This window comes from Delphinapterus leucas, chromosome 11 (assembly GCF_059928025.1).
Source record: "Delphinapterus leucas isolate spDelLeu-1000000601 "Yukka" chromosome 11, BTC_Dleu_Yukka2, whole genome shotgun sequence".
NCBI classification, from domain to species: Eukaryota; Metazoa; Chordata; class Mammalia; order Artiodactyla; family Monodontidae; genus Delphinapterus; species Delphinapterus leucas.
This window is the reverse complement of record NC_143139.1, coordinates 65,011,734-65,023,938: the sequence shown is the minus strand read 5'-3', so window position 1 is coordinate 65,023,938 and position 12,205 is coordinate 65,011,734. Positions and strand designations below refer to the sequence as shown.

At 42.2% G+C, this 12,205-nt stretch overlaps 1 protein-coding gene across 6 annotated transcripts in view; it reads right to left on the bottom strand.

The window, feature by feature from the left end:
* The window catches only part of ACSS3 (acyl-CoA synthetase short chain family member 3), a 148,982-nt gene extending 144,754 nt beyond the window's left edge, over nt 1-4,228 (bottom strand). For 5 of the 6 annotated variants that reach the window (XM_089919998.1, XM_089920000.1, XM_089920001.1 and 2 more), the window contains exon 1: nt 3,528-3,948. In XM_089919998.1, the coding sequence (XP_089776124.1) occupies nt 3,528-3,835 (308 nt within the window). In that variant the 5' untranslated portion in view covers nt 3,836-3,948. Of the gene's footprint in view, nt 1-3,527 lie in introns of all 6 variants that reach the window. The other variant, XM_089920003.1, reaches the window with a different exon arrangement.
* Nucleotides 4,229-12,205: the final 7,977 nt, after the last annotated feature.

Below are 12,205 nucleotides of genomic sequence, written 5' to 3'. Positions count from 1 at the left end.
GATTCCAAGAGTACAAAAACAAAGAATTCAGATACAATATTGTCAAATGTCAGTGATCTACAATGTACTGAATTTTTGAAAATACCTACAAGGACCCTTTGACAAAAATCCTCATTAAGAAAGGAACATTTTGGGGCTTCCCTGGTGGTGCAGTGGTTGAGAGTCTGCCTGCCGATGCAGGGGACACGGGTTCGTGCCCCGGTCCGGGAGGATCCCACATGCCGCGGAGCGGCTGGGCCCGTAAGACATGGCCGCTGAGCCTGCGCATCCACAGCGGGAGGCCACAACGGTGAGAGGCCCGCGTACCGCAAAAAAAAAAAAAAAGGAACATTTTATGCATACAAATTTTTTTTAATTAATTAATTTATTTGTTTTTATTTTGGGCTGTGTTGGGTCTTTGTCACTGCACGCGGGCTTTCTCTAGTTGCAGCAAGAGGGGGGCCACTCCGTGCTGCTGTGTGTGGGCTTCTCACTGCTGTGGCCTCTCCCATCGTGGAGCACAGGCTCCAGGCACGCGGACCCCAGCAGTTGCAGCACACGGGCTCAGTAGCTGTGGCTCGCGGGCTCTCTACAGCACAGGCTCAGTAGTTGTGGCACACGGGGCCCAGCTGCTCCGTGGCATGTGGTATCCCCCCGGACCAGGGCCCAAACCCACGTCCCCCTCATTGGCAGGCGGACTCCCAACCACTGCACCACCAGGGAGGCCTGCGTACAATTTTTTTTTAATTTAGGCAAGCAACTAGAAATTAAAAAGAGAAAAAAACATCAGAGAGAAAATCTCCAGATCTTAAATGTCTATCTGATGGACACTTTGATTTCCACATTCTCTGCACTCCCTTGAGCCCTCACCAACTTCAACTAATCCTCTAGAAACCTGTCCTTTCCTTTCCATTGCCACCATTGGCAATGGTCTGACCATTGCCTTAGGTCTGGCCCTCATTGGTTTTTACTTGGAATATCCCAGTGACTTCTTAATTGGGTTCTCTGCACACAGTTTTATGCAAAGGATGCTCACGTAAATAATCTCAGTTCCATACTTTATGACATATATATGTACACAGAACTTTTTGAGAACACATTCTTAGGCGAGACAATAATTCTGTGTTTTGATCTGAGAAACACTAGGATTTCCTGTTCTTAAATAATTGTGGTATGAAAGTACAAACACAACTATTCTTCCTCTAACATTTATAGGGTCTATTTCATTAAGACTTGGTCTTAACCCTTTAATATATTAATCTTCTTACTAGTTCTACATTTATATACGAGAAAACTGAAGCACAGAGACATTAAGCAACTTGCCTATGAACACACAGCCAGTAACTGTAAGGGCCAGAACTCAAACTCAAAATTCCAGCACCAGATACCACGCTGTTGACCATCATGACTCCTACCCCTACTGATTTGCCGCATGCATACCAAGTGCTTGGGCCACTGTCCAGCACATAACAGAGGATCTGAAAAATCCTCTGAAACACTACTAAAAGAATTGACTGGATGGGGAAATATGCTCAGATTCTAAAGATAAAACCACCTAAACAGCTCCAAATAATCGGCAGAAGACAGAGCATGGTGGTGACAGAGAACAGTCTCTGGTCAAGATGTCTTTCTCCATTTCAGGTTCCTACTTTCAACAAGAAGGCATTTGTCACCATCATCAAAAAATCTACAAACAATAAATGCTGGAGAGGGTGTGGAGAAAAGGGAGCCCTCTTGCACTGTTGGTGGGAATGTAAATTGATACAGCCACTATGGAGAACAGTATGGAGGTTCCTTAAAAAACTAAAAACAGAACTACCAGGTGACCCAGCAATCCCACTACTGGGCATATACCCTGAGAAAACCATAATTCAAAAAGAGTCATGTACCACAATGTTCATTGCAGCTCTATTTACAATAGCTGGACATGGAAGCAACCTAAGTGTCCATGAACAGATGAATGGATAAAGAAGATGTGGCACATATATACAATGGAATATTACTCAGCCATAAAAAGAAATGAAATTGAGTTATTTGTAGTGAGGTGCATGGACCTAGAGTCTGTCATACAGAATGAAGTAAGTCAGAAAGAGAAAAACAAATACCGTATGCTAACACATATATATGGAATCTAAAAAAAAAAAACAAAAAAACAAAATGGTTCTGAAGAACCTAGGGGCAGGACAGGAATAAAGACGCAGACCTACTAGAGAATGGACTTGAGGACACGGGGAGGGGGAAGGGTAAGCTGGGACGAAGTGAAAGAGTGGCATGGACTTACCTATACCACCAAATGTAAAATAGATAGCTAGTGGGAAGCAGCCGCATAGCACAGGGAGATCAACTGGGAGCTTTGTGACCACCTAGAGGGGTGGGATAGGGTGGGTGGGAGGGAGACACAAGAGGGAGGCGATATGGGGATATATGTATATGTATAGCTGATTCACTTTGTTATAAAGCAGAAACTAACACACCACTGTAAAGCAATTATACTGCAATAAAGATGTTAAAAAAAAAAGAAGGCATTTGTCAAATGCAAACCTGACCATGTCATTCCCCCATCTCACTGCTGGGAACTTGGAAATGGTAGTAGGAAACCCCACTGCAGTGTTTTGCAAACTTTTACAGGAAACATCTCTCCCTAATGGCTTGCTGATGAAAGCAACCACACTCTTAAGGCCCATGGCCCAAAGAACAGCCACAACTCTTGAGTTCTGACTGTGTGACTCACCCTTAATACTCTGGCAAGTTTGAGATTTATTCTACAAATGTATCTCTGTTTGTTACAATATAAAAACAATGTTTATAACTACTTATAACTGCAACTCTGGGAGGAAAAAGAAAAACAAAAAACTTCATTCCTACCATGATTTCTAGCACCACCTACCTGTATGCAAATTCTTTCTGGGTACCCGGTACTGCAGCTTCATATACACGACAGGGCTGTGGACCTAATCCGAGCTACTTGGCATGATACCTAAATCCCTTCCCAAACCAACCCCTGACTCACCAGCCCCCTTTCCCACCTCTCCAGCCAACACAATTAGTTGCAACCATATCAACAGTCAAATTTCAACCTGTGTTCCACCTCGTGAACTTTAATAATTAGGACCTTGTGGACTTTGAGAAGACATATCCACCCTTCCAAACCCTACTTAGGTGTAATCTTATTGAAGTCGTTCTTCCTCCGAGTGTGTGGTTACTTAGTAACACTCCCCTAGTTTATCCCTCTTCTTGCACTTGTTTCCCCGTGGCTGCTTCCCATACTAGACTGTGCTGTCCCTGGGGGCTGGCTCTTGCTCAACTAAGCAGAGCCCTGCCATACAGGTAAATTTCTGGTCTATAGGAAGCGGGGCTCACAATAGGTAACCTAATCCTTCAGGACAAGGCAAAAGAGCTGACTACGAAATTGAAATTAAACACAAGTTAAAAGGTCTGAGCATATCTCCAATCGCATTGTCTTTCCCAAAAGAACTCCAGGTTCCGGTGCAGGGGACGCCAAGCCTTGGCACCCAAGAGAGAGGGGGGTGGGCGAAGGCGTCACTTACCAACTGGTGGAAGGCGAATGTCTGTTTTCCAGCGTTTTGGTCCAGGGCTTGTACCAGCTGATCTGCTCCGCGGCTTTGCCCCAGAACCTCTCGGGGTCGGCCACCGAGGCCGCGAAGTGGGTCTTGTACTCGCAGCCGCCCGAGGACAGCGCCCGGCAGCCCCGGCCCCCGAGAGCGCCCCGTTGGCCGGGGGCCACGTACGCCCTGCGGGCCGGGCCGGCTCCCCGGGCGGGAGAGGACGCGGGCAGGGACCCCCCGAGTCCCCCGGCGCCGGTGACTTTGCGACACTGCAGCCAAGATGGCTTCATCGCTGCCGGCGGCGCCCCCCTGCAGGCTGCGCTGCCCGCGGTCCCGAGCCCACTCCTCGGGCGACCCCTGGGGCGCTCGCGACTTCCTGGGGCCCGAGGGGAGCAGGCGGGAGGCGGGGGCAAATTCCGAGGTGTGCCCAGAGCCCGGGAGTTTGGAAGTCACACTGGAGTCGCCGGGAAAAACCGACCTGGAGCGGCGGGGGAAGCCACAGGCTGCAGCAGGGGCGGGGAGGGGGGCGCACAGCGTCCCCGCGCCGGGCGAGAGCGGCGCCGCGCGAAACCCGACGCCTCTGCGCGTCTCCAGCGCCGCGACTTCGCCTGGAAAACCGCCCTCAGGCTGCAGAGCGGCCTCCCTTCTCCGACGCACAGGTACCCCTAAGGTGAGGCCGACGGACCCAATTCATTGTTTTCCAGTAAACAAGCAGTGCGCAGCTTCTCGGGGTTGGTCTCTGGAGAGCCAGCCGGTGGAGCGGCCGTGCCTCGGCCCGCAGCGGGAATCCGCCAAGCTGGGCTCTGCGGCCCAGCCCCTGAAGCGTCGAGTTTTGTTTCTTTCTCTTTAAAACAAAGCTCCAACCTCGGCTATTTAGAAAACAAGTGGCTCCTGGGTAAGGGCTGCTCCAGGATTTCCCGACAGCTGTGAGAGGAGGAGAAGTGGAGGGAGGTTGCCCAACCGAGTTGGGAAGTGCTTTGGGGGTGACTGGCGCTGGGGAAGGTTACGCCGTTGGAATGGGGATTCACTTGCCAACTGGACTCCCCGCAGGATCTAGGCAGAAAGCAGAGTGACTTGTTGCTTTTCCTCCCTAACCATTTGCCTCTTTGGAGTTTCTTTGCCCTTTTTTTTGGATGAGACCCCACGCTCCCCCCCCCAAAAAAATTTAAGCACAAAGGAAAAGCAAAGTCAAGATGAATCAAAAGAGAAAAAGAGGAAGCTGAGGAAAATTAAAAGAGAAAGGCGGTATAGGTTACCGTCTGGGTTTAACATTCTTCAGATTCCTTCTCTGTTTTTTCTACCTGTTAGTGAATTTCAGATGCGGTCGCGTTCGCCTTTGTTACGCCAAACATATGCTGTTTGGTGTGACGGTGTTTGCAGTTTTAAATGTAAAGATGTGTATTCCCAAATCTGAAGTGGGAAATAATGAATGCCCCGAGCCTAGGAAGATTGTAAACAGATTTTTTTTTTCTGCAGGAAAAGAATAATGTGAAGATAAAGGTTAAACAGAACAGAGATAAATCTAATGCAAAACAAAGAACATTTCTTTAAATAATCACCTCAGCTATTCCCTTTCAACTAAGAAGGCGCTAGACTTTTCCCTAACACCTGCAGCCTACTCTCTACCAAAGGCCTCACAGCAAATGATTTCCAATAGCAAAAGGCACTTGTCACTATTTGAATGCAGAGAGAGTTAGGAAGCCCGATAACCTCCTGTCCTCCTCCTTTCCTCTGCCCAGCCGTCTAATGCTGCTGTCTGGTCTACAAGATCCTCTGACCCCAAATCATCCCCTATTGTATTACAGTGATGTCCATCCATCTTAGTCGTTTGCTCAACAGATATGTGAGCCCCTGCATTGCGTAAGTTGTGACTTGTTGCGGGCAGGGGGAGGGATATGAAGGAAGCAGGCAGGTCTCTACTGGCTCTTACTGTGTATCCACATTGTGCTGGCACTTTCAAATATGTTAGCTCCTGTATTTCCCAAGTACTAAGAAACGGGAAGTATAATCCCAGTGTTTACCACCTTGAGGCTGTGTGATGGATATCCTGGCACACCAGTAATTCAAGGTGCACAGGCTCCTCAGGTTAGTCCTGCCACCCACCCCAGCATACTATACAAAGACCATTTTCTCTCTGTGCCCCGACTTGAAAAAGGTGGAGAATCTGACTCCAAAGTCCATAATTTTCATACCAGGATGATTATTAAAAAGAAGAAAGATTTTAGACTTCCAATAAAATATGACAAGGTGAATACCCACATCCATTCCTCTTCTTCTAGAAACCTCACTGAAAAAGAAAGTACGGTGGTGGTGGCGGTGGTGGTGATGGTAAACACCCAGAAGAACAAAGAGAACAGGAGAGGACAAGAAAACAAGTGAGAGAATGGAAAGAAAATTAATTCATGGTATGTGACTGGGGTGGGGGCAGGGGGAGGTGAATGCAGAAAATGGATTTCCTCATCACACACCTGAAATGCCTCAGGATTTGGAGGCCCTGGGTTCCCCTGGAGGTTCAGAATGAAGGTTAAGGGCTTAAAAACCAAAGGCCTAATTAAAAGATTGTGTGAGATGAAATTAAACCCCCACACACACACTGCTGGGTGGAACCATTTTCTCTGGACCCTGCAGTACATTGTCATGTTTTAAGTAATTTTACGAAACAGACTGTGAATGTAAGTTCCATTTCAAGCCAAGGGAAGAGCATACAGTACAGCACAGGAGGAGTGTAGTGGACAGGCAGAACAGGAGTGGGCAGTAAGACTAGAAACTTGAGCCAGATGCACAGCTGCAAAATAGCGTCAAATGCAGGCCAGGACCTGAGTTTGAGACCATTCACCTTTGACACTAAAAACCTGTTGACTATGGCTAAGCATGTGAAAAGCTTAAAATCATTAGCCATTGAGACCCGGTTTGAATCCTAGTACTGCCTGTAATTAGGTGGGAAAACTAGGAAAATGAGCTAATTTCCCTACACTGTAATTTCAGTATCTGTGTTTTGAGGCTGATGATCCTTACCTCACAGGATTGTTGCAAGATTTAAATATGTGTAAATTGCTTAGCACCAAGGCAGTAGCAAACGAAGGTAATTTAAAGCCTGTGAACAAACAGCCACTCCAAACAATCAACCCCCAAACCTCCAGCTTCATTAACACCCTTAAAATTTTACCGTTAGAATTTTTTGCAAGAAATTATTTTGATTGAAACATGCATGTACATTCCATACTGCTTCAAAAAATAAAATAAGATTTTTGACTAATTTGGAGACAAGGTAGTTGCAATCTTTTCAGTGTTCAAGCCCTCTAAAATTCCAGCTTTTTATAAGTACAATATTTATTTCATTGTATGGCAATAAATGGTTTATTTAATATGCTATTCAAGATGACATTTTAAAGAAATCTTAAACAAAGATTAATTGATCAGATTATCTGAGAGAAACTTTCTAGTAAATGGGAAAAGCATAATAATGAAGGAAAGAGTGAAGAGAATCAAAAAGTGTGAAACACTGCTCAAGAAGGAATGAGCGGAAGGGAGGAAATTGGAATTGAAATACTTAATGCCTAAGAAAAAGTTGCTGAAAATTAGAAGAGCAGAGTGGAATTAGAATTAAAAGAGAAAAAAGATACAGGAATCCTACAACTTAATTTTTCTTAGGATTACAATTTCTGCCTAGGATCAGTCATTCTTAGTACAGACTAACTTTTTTTGCAGAGAGAGTAAAAGGGATTAAAGAGTACACAATTGAAAAGTAAGTGTAGACTACCCTGGTCATGTATTCTGCTGACCACACAATTCAACTTTTTGCATAAATTTGTTAAGAGTTAAATGTCTAACTTTGGGTAAGTATTAGAACTACTAAGATTTTCACTTATGACAAAAGCAAAAATGTTATATATTGAATTTCCTGGATATTATGAAAACTTGGCAAGTACATATGGAATCATTTGCAAAAATTACTTTATCTCTGCAGCAGGTACATGCTGAGCTGAAACTTGAGCCTCCAGAAACACTGCAGATTTATTCTGATTTAGCAGAGAATTTCTGGAAAATATGCTGACTTTCATGGCTTAGTAAATATTTTTAAAACTTCTAAAGTGAAATGACTCATAGTAATGTAATTATAGACTCCTATTTTGAAACTTTCTTCTTTTTGCCCACATAGTAATTGCAATAAAGGCAAGGAGAAAAAGGCGGATGAAAGAATTGTTTTAAAACAAATAACATTCCAGTGGATGGGAAGAACTCTACAACTTCAGTTCATTCTAGCAACCAAATATAAGGTATGGGATTCATCCACCAGCCTTATTTTTATTTCTTAAAAAGATCCTAAAATTTAGTGTTAATTAGTAAAAGGTAATAAAAATGTAGTTGTTTTTATCTGAGAAAAACTGGAAAAGGAACGACCTAGGCAAATATTTCCAATCATATTTTTCAAGTTCTTAGGGTTTTTTTTTTCATTATTTTGTTTGTTTTTGTTTTTATCTGTATAGCAATTTCCAGTTGAGGGGGGGAAATCTCATCAATGCAGTTGTGATGGAAAATCCAGTAAAAATGGGTAATATTTTAATCAGATCACCGAAATCCTTGAGAGGTCATTTAAATTCTTCTCCACAGATTATTCCTAAGAAAGTATTCTGTTTCTGTTTATATTCTTAAACCAAAGCCACTGCTTGTTACTCAATTTTTTGTAATAATACTTTAAATATGTAAGAAATGATCTCATTTTCAGGGAACAAATGATGAAAAGGAAAAATATCCTTTATAATAAAATTGTTCATAAAGTGTAGTTGATTACCTAACATTACTTTGGGTTACCTGTGTGTGTGTGTGTGTGTGTGTGTTAAGAAGATATAAAATTAAACTAGAAAATGAAAAACAAGTCCAGTTAACCAAAACAAGAGCTGCTCTTATGTAACAAGGAAGTGGGTAATCATTTGGGGGTTTTAAAGACAACACAAGTCTTTCAAATGAAGCTATTTTAAAATTGAAGAAAATATGGAGGCAAAGAAATTGCTTACTTTAAGTAGATCGTGAAAAAAGATATCTCATTTACATGCATAAGAAAATTATAAAGTATTTGGACACTTTTTCCAACCATCATTCTGAATGATGAGACTTCAGATGACTCTTGTGATACTTTTCTGTTTTACCTGTTAATACAAATCCCTACCTGTTTTTAGAATTGAACACCTGAATATTTAGAGCTCTAGAGTGTGTTCAGAATTCCCAGTGGAGATATTTTGTGTATAAAAAGGATTTCAATGGACTTCTCTTTGTTATTTGCTTACACTTGCTTTTTTTTTTGCTTAATCCAGATATTCTTATAACTTGGTATGAATATAAAGTTTGCCTCTTTATATCTATATACTTATAACTGTATGTGGATATAGAGTTTCTCTATAACACTATATTGCTTCTTCCCACTGAAACTTTTATTAGCCTAGTATAAACCAACTTATCAGTTTTGAAAGAGTAAGAAAACTGTTATTGGTATTTTTATTTTTTATCATTTTTTTAGTAACATTGTTTCATACCTACGAACTTCAAGTAATGTTGCTGGGAATCTCCTCCTTTCATCTCTGCTGTGACAACCCCAGGAGACAGTACAAAGATTTAGGTTTTTTGATAGACGATTGCACCTGCAAAACTAACTAAAAATGTATGTGTGTGGGAAATGACTAATTTCTGCTTTCTTCTCCTTTGACATTTCTAAAGTCCATTCCTTCGTCACTCCTTCAGCAAGCTAATCTAGTACCCTGCTAGCCCAACTCCCTTTCTGCAGGTTCAACTATCTCCTATCACTCAATTAATTCATAGGTGTTTACTGAGTGCCTCTCCCTCCCCATGCTCAGCAGGATTCTCGGAACACAAAGAATTGTTTATAAATGACTAAGAGGTACTAATAAATCCATCTCTGTTCCTAAGTAGCTCACAGTCTAGTCAGGAAGAAAACACGTCAGCAAGTGCCATATGGTTTGTTAGGCCCTTTAGAGGCAGATGAAAAAGCAATAGTGGAGGACCCAAAAATGGAATGGAAGACCCTAGGATTAAAGTAATCATTCTAAAACATAAATCAATTGTATCACCATCTTGCCTAAAATCTGTCAGTGGCTTCCCACCTGCCTATGGTGAGAAGTCCAAAGCCCAAAGTCTTTAGCATAGACCTGCCGGTTTCACTTGGGATCTATTCTGCTCCCCTAGAGGGCATTTGGAAATGAGTAGTGTACTATTATCTATTGCTGTCTAATAAATTATTCCCTAACTGAGCAGCTTAAAACAACAGATATTTATTATCTCATATGAACTTCTCTGGATCTGGAATCAGGATGAATTAGTTAGCTGAGTGGTTCTGGCTCTAATCAAGTGGTAGCCAGGTGGTCTGTTGGTCAGAACTATGATCATGCCAATGGGCAGGGGTATCGAGTTCATGCTCACTTACATGGCTGTTGGCAGGAAGCTTCAGTTCAAGGGGCTATTCAGAGGACATGGCAGCTGGCTTTCCCCTGAGCAAGATGAGTGATTGAGTGATGGATTGATTAAGTGATGTGATGTGTGTGTGTGTGTGTGTGTGTGTGTGTGTGTGTGTGAGAGAGAGAGAGAGACCAAGACAGACTCCACAATCTTTTATGACCCAATCTCATCTCAGAAGGGCAATTTATCACTTCTCCTTTATGCTATTGGTCACACAGACAAACTTCGGTACAATGTGGGAGGAGACTATACAAGGGTGTGAATAGGAAGAGTCTGGATGATTGGGGACCATCTTGGAGGCTGGCTGCCAAAAGTAAGAATACTTTTGGTTTGTCGTAGTGACTGGAGTTTACTTATTAACATGGGCAAAGACCAAGGATACTAAAATCTTGTACAGGAAAGAATTATAGCCCCTTACCAAACTGCCAAGAGTGTTGCCAAATAGTTCTTCTACACTTTGTATATACTGCCTTTTCCTGCATGCACACACCTGGCTCTATTCATACCTGGCTTCTCACAGTTCCCTATAAAATCCTAGTCCTTCACCTTCCACAAATCTTCCTTCTGACTGCAGTGCCTTCTTCACCTTGGCAACGCTTCCAACTCTCTCTTTAGGATTTAGTACAAATCTCTTCATCTCCTGGATGCATTCCCTGATCACATTAAGCAGATGAGCCCTTGCTTTTCTCTGCCCTATTCATATATTTGTTATAGCATACACTACTGTAATTACCTTTACCAACCCTTCTCCCCTGGAAGACTGTGAGCCCCTGCAGAAATATGTACTATAATGTTAGTTTAACTTCAGTGTCCCCATACCTTACGCAGTTCCCACACACAGCAAACACTTCTTAATACAAGTTAGTTGAATGAATGACCAAATTAGTGGCATGTTGTCTGTGTTTGTGTACCTGTGTGTATTGGGATTGTGCCACTTAAGAGAGGACTGTAGAGTGTAAAAGCCTGAGAACAACTGATCTGCTCTGTTTCAATCCAAACTCTGCTTGGTTCCATTTGTTTCCCGTTAAAGTACAAATTTGCCTTCACATCCCATAATCTATTTTTGAAATAAACGTTTTATATCTTTGCCAAAAGGATAACCGAAAGTTATATTTTCATAGATCATGTCTATAAATTATAGGGGGCACTACCTGATTAATACACTTATTTTTCAGAAAATGTTTAAGAGTTTAAGATCCTCTCTAAATCAAGAAAGAATAATCCTGCTTCGGTGCACTTAATGATGTTTAACTGTTGAACTCAAAGAGTTAATATAAATCCTAAATGTGCTATGTTACAGCCTATAGACTTTATTAAAATGAATCTGCAGTAATAGGACAAAAGGTTACTATCCTAAGAGAGTTATTACAAGCATTAAATAAGTCAAGTTATGGGCAAGAGCAATCTAAAGCTATGAAGACTGAAGCTTACTATTCTAAAAGAGCTAATGCAATATCCAAATGCATTTACCTAAGGAGTAGTTTATTAACTGAAGCACCTATGCTGTTTAGGAATAATTTGGGAGCCTCTTAGGGCTTGGAGTTTTGCTCCTAGAGGTGGATTCCAGAATTGTCCAGTTTCATGAATTTCTATTTATGAAAGATTCGGCCTCCCAGTCATGATTGTGCCCTGACAGACTTCTGCCAAACCTTCCAGATGTTGAGTGACTTCCTGGACCTTCACCTGCTCCAAAACTCCTCTGTTATTCTGCTTGGAGACATGACTAGTTCGATGTATGCTCATTTGTTCAGGTAGCCCTTTCAGCAAAGAACTATTGAATATCAACTATATGTCAGGCATACATGGATACAGAGGCCAAGAAGACCGACGCTTTTTGTTAGATCGCATGATGTATATGTTCTAGTAGTCAAATATAGAAAATAATAACTTAGCACACTATAACACAACATATAACTATATTTGAGATAAGAATGTGGGCTATGATAAAAATAAAACAAAGTAAAGGGCAAGTGAGCAAATTCCCTTAGGAAGTGATATTAAACTAAGACCTGATCTATAGGAAGGAACTACCAATGGGAGTATCTGGGGGAAGAGAACTTTAGAGAGAGGGACAGACAGAACACTTTCAAGGTCTCTGTGGATGGAACAAGCTTGATAGGTATGGGAGTTAAAAAGTTAACAGGTGATGTTGGAGCATGTTTAAAGTTTGAGAGTTGCTGTATTAGAGACAG